Genomic DNA, 20,811 nt, shown 5'->3' with positions numbered 1-20,811 from the left:
TGTCCTTGGACAAGTCCTGGACCCCGGGTCGGCCTCCTTTCTGAAATCTGTGGGCGCCACCGGCCCAGCACCCCGCAAGGCAGCAGGACGGACCCCCCCTCCCCGGCTGCGCGCTCGGGCCCAGGACCCCCGGGGGGGGGCGCCCCGGGAACTCGCGATGGGGCGAGGCCGGGCTGAAGGGAGGCAGATTGGGGAAGAGCTGGGGGGGAAGAGGAGGGGGACCCGCGGGGGGCGGCGGAGAAGCCGGGCTGGGGACGCGGCGTCGGAATGCGGAGGGGGCGGGAGGGGAGGGGCGGGGAGGGCGGAGCGGGGCTGGGCCTGCGCGCCCGTGACCCCGGGTCGGGGGCGCGCCCGGGGCTGCGGAGAGCGGTGCCCGCGGGACAGGGGGGCGCGGCGGGCTCGGCCGAAGGCGGCAGCGGCCGGGGGGGGGGGGGCGGGGGGACGGGGGGGCGAGCCCGGGGTCCCACCAACACCCAGCGGGACGCCGCCTCCGGGGCGCCCTCCGGGAGCTCCTCCAGGACCGCGCGGGGCCGGCGGGGGGACCGGCGAGGCCCTGGGGAGGGGGCCGAGCCCCGGGGTACCACCGCCGTAGTGGGCCGCCGCCTCCGGGGCGCCCTCCGGGATCTCGAGGAGGCCGGCGAGGCCCTGGGGCCCGCGGGGCGCCCCAGGTGCGAGTGGGGGGTGCTGAGCCCCGAGGTCCCACCGCCATAGTGGGCCGCCGCCTCCGGGGCGCCCTCCGGGAGCTCCTCCGGGCCCGCGAAGGAGCCGGCGAGGCCCCGGGGTGGGGATGGGGGTGCTGAGCCCCGAGGTCCCACCAACAGCAGGGGGCCGCCGCCTCCGGGGCGCCCTCCCGGAGCTCCTCCGGGCCCGCGCGGGGGCCGGCGAGGCTCTGGGGCCCTGGGGCGCCCCGGGCGGGGGGAGCCGGGCTTCGGACAGGGCGGGGGGCTCCGGCGCCGCAGATCCCCCCCGCGCTCCGCCCCGCCGAGCGCGCGCCCTCCCGCAGCCCCGAGCGCGTCCCCAGCGCACCCGCGCGCCGCGGCCCCGTCCCCGACACCTCCGGGCGCCCCGCCGGCCTCTCCTCCCGCCCTCCGCTCCCTCCCCTCCCCTCCCCTCCCCGCCCTCCCCTCCCCTCCCGGCGAGGGGCGGGAGGGGGCGTGGCGGGGCCGCAGTTGGTGTGGCTGGGACCCGGCTCCCTGCACTCGGAGTCCGCGCGGGGAGCCGGGCCCGGCCGCTGTCCAGCCGCCCCGCGCCCCGCGCCCCGCGCCCCGCGCCCCGCGCCCCCCGCGCCCGCGCCGCCGCCTCCCGCCATGGATGCGCCCCGGGTGCTGCTGTCGGCCGTGTTCCTCGTCGGCTTCCTGTGGGATCTGCCCGGCTTCCAGCAGGCTTCCATCCCCTCGTCCTCGCCGTCCGCGCAGCCGGCCGCCGCCAAGGGGACGCGGAGCCGCAGGGACGGGAGGGCGCCTCGGGACCGGGCGCCGCGGGAGCCCCTGGAGCCGGAGCCCCCGGAGCCCCAGCCCCCCGGCGGGGCCGCGCGCGCGGTGCCGCACGACTACATGCTGTCGGTCTACAGGACCCACTCCATCGCCGAGAAGCTGGGCATCAACGCCAGCCTCTTCCAGTCCTCCGGGGCGGCCAACACCATCACCAGCTTCGTGGACAGGGGCCGAGGTAAGTGGCGAGGGAGGCGCCCCACGCCCGGCCGAGCTCCGCGGCCCCCCGCGGGAGCTGCACCCGCGGACCCCTGCCCCCGACACCTCCCCTTCCTCCCCTTAAATTGTTTTTCTCAAGCCCAGTGCGGTTCCGAATGTGGCTGCAGAGTGTTTCCAGTTTGCAAGCCTCCCTTCCTCGCTTCCTTCTTTCCCTCCTTCCCTCCTCCCTCCTTCCCTCCTTCCCTCCTTCTTTCCTTTCCTTTCCTTCCTTCCTTCCTTCCTTCCTTCCTTCCTTCCTTCCTTCCTTCCTTCCTTCCTTCCTTCCTTCTCTTGTCTTGCAGAAAGCAGCGTGGTGGCCTCTGGTCCGGTGGCCGGTGGAGGAAGCGTGGAGGGGTGGGGGGCGGCAGGCAAATGACTGGGTCTGCAGCGGGGCCGCGGGGGGACTGACGGCACCGGCCGGGGTCTCGGGTCGTGCCTGGGTCCGAGGCCTGAGCTTCGGCGGCGGGCGGGGCGCGGGGGGCACGGGGGAGCCCGGAAAGCCGCGAGCCCCCATCGGCCCGGGGAAAGCGGCGGATGCAGGTCCCGCGGGGGGAGGAACGAGTCCGCGAAGGGCGCGTGGCGGCGCCCGGCCCAGCCGGCTGCACGGGCGCTGAGCCCGGGGCTGCGCTGATGTGGGGATCGGCAGCCGGCGGGAGCCCCGCGCGCTCGGCGGTCCTTGCTCGGAGGCGGCGGCCCGGTAGTTTAAGCTCTGCTAAGGCAGCGGCAGCAAGGGCACAGGGGCAGGGGCAGGGGCAGGGGCAGGAGCAGGAGCAGAGGCAGGGGCAGGGGCAGGGGCAGAGCTGTAGCAGGGCAGGGGTAGGAGGAGCAGAGGCAGAGGCATGGGCAGGAGCAGGGGCAGGAGCAGAAACAGGGCAGGAGCAGGGGCAGGGCAGGGGCAGGGCAGGAGCAGAAACAGGGCAGGAGCAGGGCAGGGGCATGGGCAGGGGCTGGGGCAGGAGCAGGAGCAGGAGCAGGAACAGGGCAGGAGCAGGAGCAGGAGTAGGGGCAGGGCAGGGGCAGGGCAGGGGCAGGAGCAGGGGCAGGGGCAGGGCAGGGGCAGGGCAGGGGCAGGGCAGGAGTAGGGGCAGGGGCAGGAATAGGGGCAGGGCAGGAGCAGGGACAGGGGCAGGGGCAGGAGCAGGGGCAGGGGCAGGAGCAGGGGCAGGGGCCGGAGCAGGGGCAGGGGCAGGGGCCCGAACAGGGGCAGGGCAGGGGCAGGGACAGGGGCAGGGCAGGAGCAGGAGCAGGGGCAGGGGCAGGGTAGGAGCAGGGGCAGGGGCAGGAGCAGGGGCAGGGGCAGGAGCAGGGGCAGGGCAGGAGCAGGAGCAGAGCAGGGGCAGGGCAGGGGCAGGAGCAGAGCAGGGGCAGGGCAGGGCAGGAGCAGGAGCAGGAGCAGAGCAGGGGCAGGGCAGGGGCAGGGGCAGGAGCAGGAGCAGAGCAGGGGCAGGGCAGGGGCAGGAGCAGGAGCAGAGCAGGGGCAGGGCAGGGGCAGGGGCAGGAGCAGGAGCAGGGGCAGGGGCAGGGGCAGGGGCAGGGGCAGGGCAACTACAGGTAGCAGCTTGTAGGTACTTAGCCCATGCGGGCGCAGGGATATGCTCCTCCACCTTTCCCTGCCGGGCATCGCCGTCTCTCCTCTCGGAGCTTCTCCCGGGGTCCTGTCCCTGGTCCCCTCCCAGGGCGTGGGGTGCGTGGGTGGGTGCCCGCGGAAACGCCCGCGCCTGCTCCTGCCACCCGCGTTGGGCCGCGTGCTGAGCGCCTTGGGCAGGACCTCGGGCCCCCTGGTTCCCAGAAACCGAGGAGGGATCCACAGGCACCAGGACCTCGGCCCCTCAAGGGGGGAGACAATGCGGAGGAAGGAGACCGCGAGGGGAGGGAGGAAGGGGAAGGACAGGGAAAGAGGAGGAAGGGGACGCGAAGGAAGCAAGGAGGAGGTGAAGCGCTGGAGGCAGCTGCGCAGCATCCCGGCCGGGCTGAGCGGGGCGGCTGGACCCTCCGCGCCCTGGCTTCCAGGTCCGGGAAAGCCGGGTCGCAGGGGGGCGGCTGCCCGGGCTGCTCCTGCCCCCGCGGGGGTCAGCGAGGTTCACGAGCTGCTGAAAGGTGCGGGCGGCGAATTAACGCCTGCTCTTTTATGGCGGGTTTAGGGCTACGCGAGTCACCTTGGCAGGTAGCGCGGGTGCGGGCCCGGCCTCCGCGCATCCCGCCCGCGCTCTCGCCGTCTCCGTCCGCCCCAGTCGCGCCCCCCAGTTAGGGACGGCCCTTCGCGCCCCTGGTGGGGACCCGGGAGGCTCAGGGAGGGTCGCCGCCGGCCGCAGGTGCCCCCTCCCCACCCGCGGGCTTGGCTCGGGACCTGGGGAGCCTGCGGGCCGCTCCTGGCGTCTGCGGAAGCCCGGGGCTCGCAGGCCGGCCTGGGGGGCTCGGGGCGCCGCAGGGAGGACGGGCCGGGGGTCCACGGGGCCCGCAGCTGGGAGGGCGCCTGGGCGCCGCCGGGTTCCCAAGGCCGTTGGTGGACGGGGAGGCCGCGCGGCTCGGGGTGAAGGAGCGCAGCCCAGGGCGGGAGGGGCGCGGAGGGGCTGTAGCGGGCCGCAGCGCCAGCCTGATGAAGGGAAAGCCTCACTTTCCCTCTCACTGATTTTGATTTGATGTGTCACCGGCGGTGACCTCGGGCTGGACCTTCCGGGGCTTGCTTAGCATCGGGCCCCTGATTGGAGTGTTTCAACTCAGCGATCTAATTGAGGGGTCATGTCATAACACATCAAACGGTGTCTAGTCTCCCGTGATGGAGGGGACCCGCCAGCCGCGCATCCCCGGCTCCCGGAGAGGACTTCCGCGCCTCTCACGTGGGGACTCTGGGCCGCCGAGCCCTTCTCCTCAAAGAATCAAAATATAGAAGCAGGCCCACAACTAAAAACAAAGAATAACTCACCCTCGGCATCCAGGAAACTCGAAATCCATCCTCCCCCTCTCCATCAACTTCCCAATCTCAATCCCTCCTCCCCCTCATCCTCCTTCCATCCATCCCTCCCCTCCCCTCTCCATCCGCCCCTCCCTCCCATCCCGCCCCATCTCATCCTCCCCCTCCATCCCTCCTCCACCCCTCCCCTCCCCCTCCCCACCCGGTGGATGGCTGGGGAGGCGGGAGCCGCGGCCCGCCCACAGCTGGGCCGGGCCCGGGGACTTGGCGCCTCGCCTCGGGATGTTTAAATCGCCGTCGAGGGCGGTGGGCTGGGCCTGGCGGAGCAGGGGACCCTCAGGGGGAGGAGTCCCAAAGTCCTGGAGCTCCTGACTCACGCACAGTATTTGTAAATAGCCTTCCTCACCCGGGAGCCCCGGAACCTCAAAAGTTAGCCCTCAGGCTGGCGATTAAGAGTGGGTGAGCTGGGATAAAAATCCATCCGAAATGAACCCGGGGAGCGCTTTGGGTCTTTAAAGAGAGCCCGTTCCACCCTTGCCACCTTCTCCCCCTAACACACACCCAATAAGGAGTGTGTGTTATTGCTAGGTTTCTTTCTTTTTTTTTTAATGTTCCTCCTTTCAATTTGCTCCCCAAACATCTAGAGGTGATAATCAACAAATACTGAGCACTTACCGCGTACCAAGTACTGTGCTAAAATCTGTTACCTGAATTATTTCATTTAATTCTGACAACAACCCGTGGGGAAAGTGCTTATAATCACTGTTTTTACAGGTGAATTAAGGAAGACAAAGAGGTTAAGCGAGTGGCCTAAGGTCACCCAGAGGAATGAAGCAGGTAGCCAATTCTAGATCCCCCATGCTTAACTGTGGCACTATGTGGCTTGGGTAAGGGGTGAGGAGGTTTCTAAAGGATCATGGCAGGAAGCCGGCGTCAAAAAAAAAAAAAAAGGGCAAAGTTACCACTCAGTCTAATATTCTTCTGTGATTTCTTAAGCCCGAGCTTGGAGTTGGAGCGGAACTTGGGATGTGAGAGTGTGAATCAGTGCTGGGCTTTGCTTCCTCTTTGTACTCTCTGTCAAGGCACAAGCCATGCTACCCCTCATCTTCAAAAAGTCCTCCTTATCGGGTTTTCAGCACGACTTTGGATCCACAAAGATGGAAAGTGTGTGAGTGTGTGTGTGTGTGTGTGTGTGTGTGTGTCTGTGTTGGTGCTGTTATAGGATCAGAGTGGATCAGGTTGGCTATAAAGAAATTACAGTTAGCACATGATAGAACCATTAAAAGCCACTAGTAACGGAGCCCTAGGGCCCCCACCCTGGGGCCTGGGAAAGGCAGATAATTGGAACTTCTCTGAACTGAACAAGGCTGAGAGAGAGGGGGGAAGAGAAGAGAGAGACAAACCTCGGATTTTCCGTTTATGTACTGAGAAGTGCCACTTAATTCCAGCAAGAGGAACCCCTCCCCCCCTTGGTTTTGGAGGAAACCAAGATGAGTCCAGCAATACTGCGGTGAGTTCGGTATCCAGATGATTTGGAAATAACAAGATTCCTACAAAAATTCTTTTTTTTTTCTTCTGGTTATTGATGTCGTTACAATAGGCTTCTCAGAAAGGAGGCAGTCAGAACAGATAAACACCAAGAAAACGAGATCGGGACATCCTTGAGGAACTCGACACCCTAGAAATGAATCGCTGGAAAGTTTTGCCGCTGATTGTCGGCTTCTTGGTTTACCTTCTGGGCCGTGATTATCCAGGGGCCGGGCAGGACCTTGTGGGGATAGCCGGGTGGCAGGGAGGGCATTCGAAGGGCTGCAGAGTTTCCTCGCCATCGGGGGTCGGCTGGTACAGCACATTTATGCAAAACAGCGAGTTTCTGGGTGGACCTGGGCCGCAGAGTGGCATAATCGGCGCAGCAGCGCTTTTGCCCCGACCCTGTTGTCGTTGGCAAACGGAAAAATGAAATATAAGCAGGGAAGTATTTTAATGGGGACGGAGGGAATTCACAACTGTTAATTATTTGGTGACCTTGTATTCGATTTGTTTGAGTCCCTTATAAAAACACTAATGCAGACCAGACGGCCAAGTGAGGAAGCCGGCAGAAGGTTCCAATCTAGGCTTTATTTCCCCGGAAAGAGGGAGCAGCCTTGGAAGAGGATTGCGTGTGAGGGCGCGCCCGCGTGAGCTCCGGCGTGGGGTCTGCAGCGCTGTCCGGGTTCGGGATCTTCCGCAGGGCGGACTGGAAGGGCCTGGAAAAAGGCCTGGGGTGAGGGAAGGAAGCCTGAAAGCTTGTTCTTCTCTGCTGGTTGGAATGATTAAAACATTCTAGAGGCCGCAAACCACAGAGGCCTTGGCCGTTGGCTTGCTGTGAAGTATCAGTCGCTGTCACCGGGTCCCCAAGGCCCAGGGGCTGCCCTGCGAGACCCTTCCCAGGGCCGCCTGAGCAAGCAGGCTGAGCACCTAGGGCCTCGTGCAGCCAGAGTGCAGGGGGCCAGCAGTCAGGGCGAGCTTCCTCTGCAGGGGCGGCTGCTCGCAGGACGACTCCGAAGGCTTCCCGGCGCGGGGGGCGCGGGGGGCGCGGGGGGCGCTTGGGCTCCGGGAGCTGCTGGTGGGGGAGGGGATCCAAGCGCGCTCAAACAGCCTGGTCCTTTCTCCACATTAAAAAAAAAAAAAAACACCACCCCAAACCCCTAAGCCCGAGTCCCCTCTTGCGCACAACCAAGGACGACGGGCAACCTGCGAGTTTGCGCGCCCCGGGACCGCGGGGACCCCGTGCGCACCGCGCGCGCCGCAGGAGGCGCCTAAGGCTCCCCGCGCCCTCGGGGCCCGCGCGTCCTGGGAGCGGGAGCGATGCCTGCGGCGGGGGGCAGGAGAAGGGGGGGCGACGTGGGAGAGCGAGGACCGGACCGAGGGCAGTGGAGGCCTGGGCGCCTTCACAGGGGGGCGGGGGCGGGGAGGGGCGGGGCGGGGGGCGGTACCGAGAGGCGGTGGTTCCGTCCGCCGTCGGGTGTGGGACAGCCCGGGCCGCGGTGCGCTCTGGACCCGGGACGCGCCCGGTTCGCGGGAACGGGGGCCTCCGCGTCCTTTGGTTGCCCGGCACCGGCCCCTCCCCGCAGGCCCCTCCCCGCCCTCCCCCTGCCTCTCTTAAAGCCCGGGCTGTTTATTTTTAAGCTCAATGGCGGTTAAGTGGTGTCTTCTGTTTACAGGAGTTAAATAGGTCGTCGTCGGCCTAATGGGTTCCAGGGTTGCCGCTCGGTGCCTTCCAGGACAGTCCATTAGCGCTGCTGGGGGCCCGGGTCGGGGGCGCGCGGCCGGCGGGGGGGGGGGCGGGGCGCGGGGGCATGGGGGGGGGCGCTAAGTTAGGGAGCCGGCGGGGGCGGGGGCGGGGGGCGTGCAGGAGGGGCGCGGGGTGGGGGTGCTAACTTAGGGAGCCGGCGGGGGCGGGGGGGGGGCGTGCAGGAGGGGTGCGGGGGGTGCTAACTTAGGGAGCCGGTTGGGGCTGGGACTGGGGCTGGGGGCGTGCAGGAGGGGCGCGGGGAGGGGGTGGGGCAGGGTTGCTAACTTAGGGAGCCGGCTGGGGCTGGGGCTGGGGCTGGGGCTGGGGCTGGGACGGGAGCGGGGTCGCGCGGGGTCGGAACCCAAGGCCGGTGGACGGTGGGTCGGCAGCGCCAGCGCGGCTGCCCCTTCTCTGCGGCGTCCGCCCCGAGGGCAGCCCGGGGTGAGCGGGGCCAGGCCCCACCGGCCCTTCCTCAAAGCTGAACCCCGCCGAACCCCGAGCCCCCGCAGGACCCCCGGCTGAAGCCCTCTCCTGAGCGCCTGTCCCCGGCGGGGCGGAGGCACCACTTAAGACGGGAACCCTTTCTGCGTTTGAGCCCCAAGTCCTCCGGCCACGGGCCCCGTCGTGCCCCCCCCCACCGCAGGTTCTCCGCCGCCCTTCACCCCCCTGCAGCCCGCGCCCGTGGGCCCGGTGGGCTCCCAGCGACGCCCCGGCCAGGCCAGCGGTGCAGCGAGGGCGGCCCGTGCGCACCCCAGGCCTGGGCCCTGCGCGCAGTGACCTTCGGAGGACATGGGGCGGACGGGGGGGGGGGGGGGGTCGGGGCGAGGGGGGGGGAGGTGCTGTGCGGCAGCGCTGCGGCTTCCTGGGATCTCATCCGCAGGGATGTCAAATTAAGATCTTGGAAGCCCAGGGGGAGACTGCCCTGAAGACACCCGGTGGGCTGCTCTTGATCGCAGGCTCCTGATCTGCTCTCGGGGTTGGCGCCTCTTGGACCCCACTTTACAAAGGGATCCATTTCATTGTAGAGAAACACAAGAGTCTCCTGGGAGTCCTGCTGGGGTGGAGGTGCCCAGGGCCCAGGGGAGAGGGCTGGCCGCGCTTTCCTGCCAGACCGGGCCTCGCACTGCTGAGGCTCAGGCCGTGCGGGGCTTCCGAAAGTGAGTTCAGGCAGGTGGCATCTGGGGTTCACCTTCCCACCCCTCCCACCCTCCCTCGTTTGCCTCTGGCTGGGCCAGAGCTTGGTGTGCAAACGCTGGGATTTCTCTGTGGGATCCGGGCCAGCCACCAGCACACGGAGACATCCGCCAGGCTCGGAAGAGAGACCACAAACACCTCCCCAGATTCTGTGGAGGACCGGCTCGGGCCTCTCGGACCCTTGAAAGGCGGAAGGAAGCTGAGCAATGTGGGGTCCGGCATTGGAGAGAGCACGGGGAAGCCGGGAGCTCTAGAGAGACACTGGGCAGGGGAGCGTGTGGCAAGGACGCACAGCCAGCAGTCGGACACTGGGCTGCCTCAGGCGACTTGCTCTGGGTCTGGGCGCTGCACTCAGCCTGAGGGGCCCATCTCCTTGCCAAATATACCTGGCCCTTTGCCACGTCACCCTCACCCCCACCCCAGACTGGCTCTGTGGACAGACTGTGCCCCCAAGAGGGCTCCACGGCGGGAGGTGCGGAGTAGGGCAAGGAGACTAACCCCCAGGCCTCTCAGGGCTGCCTCTGCCCAGCCAGGGAGCCAAATGGATTAGTATATGGGCTAGCGCTGGCCTCGAGCCCCGCAGAAGAGAGAACCTGCCAGGAGGGACCTATCCTTGACGAGGTTCTGGCTACAGGCTGGTGTTCATGTGGGAGCAGTGAGAGACCTCAGCAGTGGATGACATATGACATAGGGGCACCGGGAAGGATCAGTGGGACAGTGGGGAGCCCACATACCCCTTGGGCCTCGGCCTTCCCTGGACCCCAGATGAAGAGGAACTGGGAGTCCTCGCTCCTTTCTTTAACCCCTCAGCCAGCACCTTTCCTTTGCTGGCTTCTGGAGACCCTCCAGGAATAACTGGACTGCATCTCCTCAGAGGAGGCCAAGAGGAGACAGGTGCATCCTCTGCCTCCTTGGATGTGGGGGTTACAGTAACGTCGCCGCACTCATCAGGTGCCTCTGTGCCAGGCGCAACGGCCCGGGGTGCCTGGACTCCCACCTTTCCAGTGACTCTGCAACGTGGGGGACGGTTCTCCCGTTTTACAGATGAGGCATGTGAGGCTGGGAGGGGTGATGTGACCGAGAGTTTCCGGGGTCACCCAGCCAGTGAGCCGCAGGTCGGAATTCAGATCCACGTCTCTTAGACTCTAGATTCCTGTGCTGATTCCACGTTGTCAGCAGTAACCCATATTTGCACAGGTCTTCAGACAAACGTCTTTCCTACTCTGCCTCTCACTTGCTACCCCTCCTCCAGTGACTCTGAGCTGGTGTGATCCTCATTTTGTAGATGGGAGAATTGTTTCCCTGTGGGTTCTCTTTCAAGATTGTGAGCATCCCTTGAGTTCTGCTGTCTGGGAAGTGATTTGCCTCTAGGAGACCAGACACTGACTCCCTGCCCCACACACGGGCTGCGCGGAAGACAGGAGCCTTCTCTGGCTTTTCACCAGAGCTCAGGGCCTAGGCCGGCCAGGGTGGTGGCACAGGTGCTGGGGCCAGACCGCCACGCCTGCCTCTGAGCGTCTTGGGCCGGGCGCTATCTAGCAACCTGTATTTTGAGTTTTCTGGTCCACAACGGGAGCATAGCAGTGATATCTTTTTCTTCTCTATACTTAGTTTTGAGGTTTAAATGAGTTATGGGAGTTTAGATCACGCACAGCAAATGGCACTCGCTGCACCAGTGTCTGCCAGTACGGTTTTTATTCTGGCTGGTGAAGCCAGAGCTCCCTGGAGACGGGGAGTCGTGAGGCTTGCCTCCTGGATCCGCCCCGCAGAGGATGCTTAGTGAGCGCAGCAGCCTGCAGCGGAGGCAGCGGCTGGCCTCGGGGCAAGAACACGAGGGGATGCTCAGGTTATCATTGTGTCTCCGGAGAGAGTAATTGTTGGGGAGCAAATTACTCAGAGCCCTTCACCCCAGGAGAGAGGGTTGGTGGCTCCTTTTTTACGCGTCCTGAACACCTGACTCTATGTCCAGCCTCGGGGCGGTGCTGAAGCTCAGTGACTCCAAATCGAGCCGTGAAACCCCTGCGTTGAGGTCTTCTTCCTTCTAGTAAGGGGGAAAAGAGATCCTGGGGGAACCCGATTGGCCTGGAGTTGATGGCATTGGTGATGAATGTGTGTCGCGTGTCCTCTGCACCACCGCAAGTCAGAGCCTTGGAAGAGGGCGTGACCGCAGGGGGGGTGCGGGCGGGAACTAAGCCCTTCAGATCAGGTCCTTCGCTAGTCCCAGACGGTGGGAGGTGAAGGTAGCTCGCAGAACCCCAGGTGCCCCAGCTGTAAACCGGTGTGACGGTGGAAGGTGCCGATTCAGGGACCGGGCCCATCAAAGCCCTGCCCGGGCTTGGCACTCAGGTGTGCTCAGGTGCGCCCAGGTGCACCCAGGTGTGTCCAGGTGCGCTCAGGTGCGCCCGGAAGCGGCCAGTGCGTCTGTGGGCTCAAAAATGGGGGTGAGGTGGGGGAGGGGTGTAACTGCAGAGACGTCTGGGGGTTTCTTTGCACAGGTGGGCAACAGCCCGGTGGCTCCTGTCCCCGCTCCGAGGGAAGCGGGCAAGCCCACCGGGGTCTGGGCCCTCTGAGCCGCCCTGGCCGTGGGATCGCCTTCAGAGGACGCAGGGCAGGGGTGGGCGTCAGCAAGAATCCAGAGGATGGGACCCCGAAGCGCAGGGACGAGCTCTCTGGGGGAGGAGGCATCACGGGGACACCTCCCGCATCGCGCGGGGACACCTCCGGCGGCGGCCAGTGACAGAAAATCCTGCCAGGGCTCTCAAGAGGGACCTCAAGCAGTGCACAGATCTGGGGGAAAATGCAGGGCGGGCCCTTCTTGCCCCAAACCAAATTGTTGGCGGGTTTTCGGAAACCCTCGACGGGTGGCCCAGAGGAGCTGGTCCCAGAGCCCTGGGGGCCCTGGAGGCACATCTCCCACCGCAGCTGCACGTCCCTGGCTGCGGCGCCCTCCTGGGGCTCAGGTTCTGGGGTGTCGGGGCCTGGGGTCTGGTGCGCTGAGCATCCTTGCCTTTCCCACCTGCTGTTTGAGTCTTAGCTTCCTCCAGCCAGGGCTGAGGCTGCCCCCACACTGCAGACTGTGCCTTTCTAGGACAGTTTTCTCATTTAAAAAGGGTGTTATGGTCCCTGCCTTGCAGGTAGTTCTTCTGTGTCCTCATTTGTTTCCTTTTAAAGTTGTTTATGGAATTCCCCACTGGACATGCGTGTTTGAGGTGTCCTCACCTCAGCGTTTGACCGGCTTGCCCTTAATTCAAAAAAGGCTGACCTATTTATTATAGAGACTTTCCTTCAAATACACGGATGGTTTGTTCCTTCCTTGGTCTCTTCTCCCCTTCCTCCCTCCATGCAGCCACCTGGGAACATGGGTAAGTGCAAGTCCAGCGATTGTAACTGGAAAGGTTTGTGTGTCTCAGACCCACAAACACTGAGTTCGCCGGGCTTGAGCCGAGGTCTGTGCAAATTCAAAGCAAAATATAAAGCTCCCATGATTTATTACTGATTGATTTCGATTTAAAGGCCTAAAGCTTAGGATGCACTTCTGAGTTGTAAAAAAGTGCCACAAACAGAATGAAAGGTGCTTGTTTTTGGTGAGGGGGATGGGAGAGAGCGTCATTTGATGATATCAGCCCTCACTTAGGCAGGCCTTCCCGGGAGAGGAGGCTTGTGGGAGGGCGTGTGAAGGGCTGGCTTCCTACCCACAGGCGTTTGGGCCGTGGCAGCAGGGCCGGCTCCGAGATGCCAGTCTGCAGCCCGAGTGTCTTCAGGGTCACAGGGGACGGCGGTGTGTGCACTCCCCGGGTCGGATGCCTCCTCTGGGCTATTTCTGTGATGCATGGCTCCAGAGCAGGTCCGGGCAGGTGGGGAATGTGGTCTGTAGGAGAGCCGCCCAGAGTAGCCACCTTCTTGGACCCTCTGTTAAGGGGTTAGAGGTTCTGGAGACCCAGTGAGAGGACATGTGGCTGAAAGAGTAAAAAAAAAGAAAATGTGGGGGTGGCTGTTGAGGTGGGGGAGCAAAAAGGAGCTAGACTTGGCTCTGGTGAGTACCACCTTAGACCCTGCCCTGGGTGCTGTGCTTTGGAGGACCCGGTTTTGCTCCACCCCCAGTGGTGCCCATCCACAGGGTGGGGAATCTGAAGAGCCAAGGGGACCTGCTCATCTACACGAGTGGTTCTTAAAGTGGGATCCCAGACCAGCAGAATCAACGTGACCTGGGAACTGAAGACAAATGCAAATTCTGGCCTCCACAACAACCCCTGAGGCTTGGGAGAATATCCATTTCTAACAAGTATGATGCTGGTGGTGCAGACTTCGGAACCCCTACAGGTTTAGTGGCCCAGAGAGCCCCTGCTCTACTGAGGTACCCACACCGTAGAGCTCTTGCCCCCATAGTCCAGAGCCCCCTTCCAGGGCCCGGGCAGCTGCTTCATTGGGTCTGTCCTCCTGGGAGTGTGTCCACACCACTGACACATGCCTGGGAAGCTTGGCCCTGTGAGCAGGGGTGTCCACAGTCATGCGGGTGAAGCCACTCAAACTGGATCGGAGCTGGTGCAGGAAGAGAAGGGAGCAGGTTGCGGTCTGAGTCCTCCCTTGAGCCCCGCAAAGATAGAGCTGGTGCTCTCGCTAGAGAGAGCGGCAGAAAGCCCAGGGCTGCTGGAGCAGTAGAGCCCCCTTTACAGACGCTTTCCTCTGTTTTGACCGTTCTTGAGGACTGGAGAAATGTGACTCAGCGGTGGAGACTAGCTGTCCTTAGCCCACACTTAAAAAGAGAGAGAGAGAGAGAAAAGATTTCTCTCCATGTCTCATGAGAGAGAAATCATTAGCCTCTACATCTCCCATCTACACCCTCCAGCCAGTGACCAAGTGTCTCAAGAGTCATGTAAGCAGAGGTGGCAGCGATGTCCCTAGGGAGTCCATGTCTCAATCCCAGCAAGCCCTGCAAATACAGTTTGGACGGGACCCCCCACCCCTTATGCCCCAGCCATTCCCGGTTGGTTGCTCCCGAGCTCTGGTGCCCGCGCTCTAATGGAGAGACACGGGGCAGCGGGGCTCAGGGGCTAAATGCTCCCACTCTGGAGTTAGGTGGCTTTGAGTTTGGATCTCGGCTCTACCACTTATTAGCTGCCAGACGTTGGTCGTTAACTTAGTTTCTGCAAACCTTGGCTCTCCCACCTGTAAAATGGGAGCCACAGCAGTATGTGCCTTGCAGGACTGGTCTGTGCTTGTGGATAAAGTCAGGATGAAAGAGACAGAGACGTCAGCCCTCACGACGTGTAGCTGGTGCAGCGAATGCCTTCGGTTTGTCCCTCTCATCACATCCTCAGTTTGGAGAGAGAGAAATATGAGAGGCCAGAAAGCGAAGCCTCAGGCACTAGGTCCAGAGATCTGGGTGGTGGCTGAGGGTTGTCAGACGCAGGTTTCTTTAAAGGAGGAGAAGAAAGTGTGCTGAGTTCCCACTGATTTTAATGTGACCCTGGTCGGTTTGAAGGTCTTGGCTTCCATAAATCAACCGCCTCCAGCAGCTTTTCCCTCTTCACCTCTCTAACCCTTCCCACAGCTCCGTCTCAGGTTGGGACATGTGCCTTAGAGGGAGGTAGCCGGCCCTGCCGTCGGCCCAGAGTGGGGTCTGGGTGTGGCTGAGGCTCCAGGTCCCGAGCCCTGGGGCTGCATCTGGACGCGCAGGGAGGGTCCGACCCGGGGACCCAGTGACACTTTTACTATTGAAATCGAACCAAACTTTACTAGCTTCTGGGGAAAGCTTGGGGGGCTTTGGGGATTTTTGTATTTGCTGGGTTGTAAATATTTTATGAGAAGGCAGCCCAGGAAAATCTGCTTAGCTTTCCGCCTTGCATATTGAAGTGGGGTTGGCTTCATGCACAAATGCGTCAAAAAAGAAGTCAAGTTTCGCCTTGGTCCCAAAGAATTCCTCTTGGATTTGAAAAGCCTGTTATTTTATTTCCCCGCAACACCTCCCCCATCACATGCCCTAAATTTCTTTTTTCTTATTTGTGACTGAAAAACTCATCTTCACGATTAGTTCCAAGCAAGAAGATTTCAAGTTGGGTGAGCGGGTGGAGGGGGGAAGGTCACTGTGTGTGTTTGGTTGAGGTTTTCTCCTAACTGATGTGTTCCTCATCGGCTGCAGGATCTTCTCAATGGATGGATGCCTGGTGTGTGTGTGTTCATTTGCTGCCCCCCACCCCCCCCCCCCCAATTTCTGAAAGCTTCATTGCTCTTTTGTTTGTTGTTAAAATGGTTGGTGACTTTGAAAAAGCCAGCGAGCGAGCCTTCACACAGCAGATCTTCATTCTGTCCTCTCTGTGCGGGGCCTAAATCCTTCAGCAGAGTGTCTAATGGGCGGACACTTGGACACCCCAGAGCGGTGGTCTAGGAGGGCTGCATCTTCAAATCCTCTCCGACCTTGAAAACCAAGAGCACAACAAAACTAGCGAAAACCCAGTGCCTGGGCTCTGTCCTCAGATATTTCTGCAAGTGGCTAAGGCCAGCCCTGGCCCGAGTAGATGGTTTTAAGGGGCCCCCAGAGTGAGAATAGCTTATGGAGCAGCAGCTGGACCCCCGCCCTGGACGCGACAGGGCCGGGGCCACGGTGGCTGCGTGGGCGCGGGGAGCCCCTCCGCCGGGGCCGTGCTGGTGGCCCAGGGAGGCTACTTGAGGTCAGGGTGGTCGCAGAGGGCCCCCCGGAGGAGGTGACATCCCAACCGGGGCGCGCGTGTGAGCGGAGCCTGCAGCCAAGGGCGGTCGGGGAAGCGCGCCGGGCTCAGGGCCACAAAGGGCACATTAGCGGTGACGCGGGCTCCTGGGGGAAGACCCGGGGGGCCGCGCCCCTGCCCAGGCAGCCTCCGACTTCCTACCGGGAGCCCCGCCGCAGGGGAGGGGGCCGCGGGGTGCCCCCAGCTGCGCACGTCTGGGCGGGGGAGGGGGCGCTGGGGGGAGAGCCCAGCAGGACCCCCGCCCCCGGGCTGCCCGCCCCCTCCCGCCCCCTCGCTCCCCAGGGCGGGGCGGCCTCGGTGCACCCTCCAGCAGAACCCCGCCCCCTCCCCCTGCTCCAGGCGGCCTCGATGCACTCCCCAGCAGGACCTGCCCCCCAACCCCGCTCCTTCCCCCCCTGCTCCAGGGTGGCCTCGAATTATCCCCAGCAGGACCCTGGGGCGGGGGGAGCCCATCTCCGCTCCCTCTCCCCGCTCCCTCCTCCCCTGCTCCAGGGCAGCCTTGATGCACCCCCAGCAGAAGTCCCCTCCTGCTCCCCCCACCCCCGCCCCCCTGCTCCTGGGGCGGCCTCCATGAACCCGCAGCAGGACCCCCCTGTCCCCCCGCCGCCCTCTGCTCCCGGGGCGGTCGCGATGCACCCCCAGCAGGACTCCCCGCCCTCCCCCCCCCCCCCGCGGCCTCAGTGCACTCCCCCCTGCCCCGGGACGGCCTCCATGCACCCCCAGCAGGACACCCCCATCCCCCTCCCTCCTCCGGGCCATCTCAGTGCACCTTCCAGCAGGACTCCCGCCTGCCCCCTCCCCCGCCCCCTGCCCTTGGGGCTGTCTCGATTTACCCTACAGCAGGACCTCCCCCCCCCCCCCCCGCCCGCCCCCTGCTCCCGGACTCCCCGCCCACCCCCGGGCGGCCTCGGTGCACCCCCTCCCCGCCCCCTGCACCCGGGCGGCCTCGGTGCACCCCCTCCCCGCCCCCTCCCCGGGCGGCCTCGGTGCACCCCCTCCCCGCCCCCTGCACCCGGGCGGCCTCGGTGCACCCCCGTCCCCGCCCCCTGCACCCGGGCGGCCTCGGTGCGCCCCCTCCCCGGGCGGCCTCGGTGCACCCCCTCCCCGCCCCCTGCACCCCGGGGCGGCCTCGGTGCACCCCCTCCCCGCCCCCTGCACCCGGGCGGCCTCGGTGCTCCCCCTCCCCGCCCCCTGCACCCGGGCGGCCTCGGTGCACCCCCGTCCCCGCCCCCTGCACCCCGGGGCGGCCTCGGTGCACCCCCGTTCCCCCCCCCCCGGGCGGCCTCGGTGCACCCCCGTTCCCCCCCCCCCCCCCCCCGGGCGGCCGCGCATCCCCGGCTCGCGTCCCCGCGGGGCGAGGCTGACTGCGGCCCTTGTGTCTCGGCAGACGCCGCCGCGCGCGCCCCGCTGCGGAGGCAGGAGTACGTGTTCGACGTGTCGGCGCTGCCGGAGCGCGAGGAGCTGGTGGGCGCCGAGCTGAGGCTGTTCCGCCGCGCGCCGCCCCCGCCCCGGGGCCCGCCGCGGCCGCTGCGCCTGCAGCTGTCGCCCTGCCTGTCGCCGCGGCTGCTGGGCGCGCGGACCCTGTCCCCGCAGGGGCCGCCGCGGGCCGGCTGGGAGGTGTTCGACGTGCGGCCCGGCCTGCGCCCGCCGCCGCGGGGCCCGCTGTGCCTGGAGCTGCGCGCCGCCTGGGCCGGGGCGGGGGCGGGGGCCGGGGGCCGGGGGCCGGGGCCGGGGCCGGGGCCGGGGCCGGGGCGCGGGGGCCGGGGCCGGGGCCGGACCTGCGGAGCCTGGGCTTCGGCCGGGGGGCGCGGCGGCCGCAGGAGCGCGCGCTGCTCGTCGTGTTCTCGCGCTCGCGGCGCCGCAGCCTGTTGGCCGAGGCGCGGGGGCGGCCGGGCGGGGGGCGGGCGCCTGCCCCGGGGACCCCGCTGGCCGCGCCCTGGCCGCCCCCGCCCGGCCGCCGGCGGCGCACGGCCCTCGCCAGCCGGCACGGCAAGCGGCACGGCAAGAAGTCGAGGCTGCGCTGCGGCAAGAAGCCCCTGCACGTGAACTTCAAGGAGCTGGGCTGGGACGACTGGATCATCGCGCCGCTGGAGTACGAGGCCTTCCACTGCGAGGGCGTGTGCGACTTCCCGCTGCGCTCGCACCTGGAGCCCACCAACCACGCCATCATCCAGACGCTCATGAACTCCATGGACCCCGGCTCCACGCCGCCCAGCTGCTGCGTGCCCACCAGGCTCACCCCCATCAGCATCCTGTACATCGACGCGGGCAACAACGTGGTCTACAAGCAGTACGAGGACATGGTGGTGGAGTCCTGCGGCTGCAGGTAGCGGCGACGCCCGGGCGCAGCGTGGGGAGCGGACGCACCGACGGACGGACGGACGGACGGACGCGGGGACGGGCGGCGGGGGGGGGGGGGGAGGCCCAGCGCGCCCCCCTCCGGGGCCCTCCCACCTGCCGGCCCAGAGGGAGATGCGGACTTTCACACCTTGCCTGGCCACGCTGGAAGAAAACGAGCCCGAGGAGGATTGCCTTAGGGTTTTTTTCCCTCCCCCTTATTGCTGTGGCCTTGGATTTTCTTGTGCGCCTCGCTCGCTCTCGCAGGTTTTGATAGGAGGTGCGGGGCGGAGAGACGCCTACCTGGCTCTCCACCGCCCCCACGGACTGGAGAATGTGTAGCTCAAGAAGAGAAACAGTGTGGGATGAAGGATCACCCCCCTCCACCCCCACCAGCACCCCCTCCACCCCCACCTCCACCAGCACGTCCTGGTGTGATTGCTTCCTGCCCCAGTGAAGAAGGTGGGGGGTCTTCTCTGGCCCTCACAGGGCCTGTGCCTTGCAAGCTCCCAAACCCAGAGTGTCCACCTAGAGGAACTGGCCCCAGCCCTAGGGAACCAGGGAAGGCCCTGCCCGTAGGGGACCTTGCTCGGATCCCGGCCTCTCCCACTGCGGGGATGGCAGCCCACATCTCACTCAAGGAGGCTCAGGTCGCTGCCTTTACTGTTGCTCTTTCTGGTAGGGGAAAGGGGAACTGGAATGGATGGAATGACAAGAATGAGTCCAAATGGAACCCCCTGAAGGATAATGAGAAACCACAAGGCCTGCCTCCAACGGGCTGACACTGAGGGGTGTTAACCAGGCTGGAGGTAACCCAGGAAAAGCCCTTTTGCGGTGTCTGTTTCTAATTGATCTCTTTGAACAGAACTTGTCAAAATTCAGACATCCCCTTTTAAAGGGAAGGTGATCTTCCAGCTAAACAGAAAGTCAGCAGGGCTGGGAAGCCGTGTAACTAAGGTAAGAGGTGCAGAGGACGGGGAACGGGCCAGGAAGCAGAGGGTGAAGTCAGGAGGAGAGACGCTGGGCCCCTCGGAAGGAAGGAAGGACAGATGGACAGACAGACAGGGAGACAGGGCAGGCCAGAAGCAGGGAAGAGAAGGACGAAAGGGGACTCAGCTCCCTGTGCCCAGAGATTTCTTTAGAATCTGTGTTCCCTCCTCTCTCTGGAACATTCCTGAAAGATTACCAGCCAGCAATAGCCCAGGGCTCCCCCAAAAGAATTGTTTCAGATTGTAATTACCAGTTAGGCAATGTTTTTAAAACTTAGTAATGAGAAACTGTGAAAAGAGCAAAGTGTTACATTGAGCTTGGGGTGGGGGACGGGGGAGGGACAGTGAGGAAGGAGGCAGGGGTGGAATTATTCGTCTTTCAGAAGGAAGCCGGAGAGAGCAGCGCCACGCCATCTAGATACCCATTCCCAGGCTGTCAGACACAGGACCTTTCCCCAGCCTGCACCAGTATTATCTTGCAGACATTGCCCGTAAGCAGGCCCTTTGCAGAGTTAGTTTCCTTCTCAGCTTTGACCATGAAATGGTTTAAACAAGGGAACCAACCATTAAAAAAAAAAAAAAGTCTTTGTTTTTCCTAAGTGGTTTTGCTCTCTCTCAATCTAAACCTGTTGCTGGTTTGGTACAGAGAACTACAAACTGTCCAAGAAAGGGTGAGAATGATAAGAAATGCTAATATAAAATGCTAAGTAAAAAAGAGAAAAAAAAAAAGACTTGGCCAGGAGAAATAATTTAAAATGCACATTTGCTTTGGATGCACTGTTGTTCTGTTAAGGCTGTATATATTTGTTTATTTAAGGTGACTGAAAGTGCAAAGAGGAAGTGGACAGCATGCAATTCATCTTAATGTACAAACGTTATATGCACTCAAATGTTATAATTTCTAATATTTTTAAAGTTTATATTCGAGTTGTACAAAGTTAAGCATTAATCAGATATTTCATTCTTTCATAATGTTATCATTTTCTTAAATATTATTACAAAATTTTAAGTCTGTCTAATGGAGAGTTTTTTTTAAACTGTCTACCTCACTATAATACAAGTATTTACAACACTAAAGTTACCAGAGGTCGATTTTATATTCAAACATTTTTTTTTTTACAATACACTTTTCCTGGATGATACTCAATCTAATACTGTATTATTAAACTCATTTCCCCCCTTAACAACTCGGCCTGGTTTATGTGGATCTGTTTAGAAAAATCCTTTTCTCGAGGAATTACTGTCTATGGTGTTTTGGTCCAGTATGGGACGGGACGTCCGCAAGGGCACTGATTACTTAGATGTGCATCACTTAGAGCATTGCACTTTTTCTTCCTAACTCTTCCACGAGTCTTCATGAAATTTTCACTCCCCGGAATAAAGCCAAATCCTTGTCAACCGGTAGAGCAGCGTTCATAAGCCGTAACTCGTTCCAGCATATCAAGACCCCAAATAAGAGTTGGATTATTTCCGGGCGCCTTGGATGTTGAAGAGAAGCTGTCAGTCACTTGAGGCAACCGAGGCGCCAGGGACTGCCGTCCACGTGGATGGCACGGGCCCGCGGAAGAGAGGCGCTGTGTCTCTGACCGTGGGCTCCCGCAGATGAGGCTGCGCTCGCCGTCCACGCCCGAGCCCTCCCGCGTGGCAGGTACCGGATGCACATGCGTTATCTCATTTAAACTCCGCGGAAACT

The 20,811-nt window shown here is 63.4% G+C and overlaps 1 protein-coding gene across 1 annotated transcript; it reads left to right on the top strand.

The window, feature by feature from the left end:
- The first annotated feature begins 1,307 nt into the window (after nucleotides 1-1,307).
- GDF6 (growth differentiation factor 6) lies at nucleotides 1,308-20,290 on the top strand. The gene is given in 4 exon segments (XM_038579260.1): nucleotides 1,308-1,668; nucleotides 17,180-17,529; nucleotides 17,532-19,086; nucleotides 19,502-20,290. Coding segments are annotated over 3 exon segments (1,302 nt in total). The 3' UTR covers nucleotides 18,123-19,086; nucleotides 19,502-20,290.
- Nucleotides 20,291-20,811: the final 521 nt, after the last annotated feature.

The sequence above is a fragment of the Canis lupus genome, chromosome 29 (assembly GCF_011100685.1).
Source record: "Canis lupus familiaris isolate Mischka breed German Shepherd chromosome 29, alternate assembly UU_Cfam_GSD_1.0, whole genome shotgun sequence".
Taxonomy (NCBI): Eukaryota; Metazoa; Chordata; class Mammalia; order Carnivora; family Canidae; genus Canis; species Canis lupus.
Note: the sequence above shows the minus strand (reverse complement) of the source record. Positions and strands in the feature narration are given on the sequence as shown.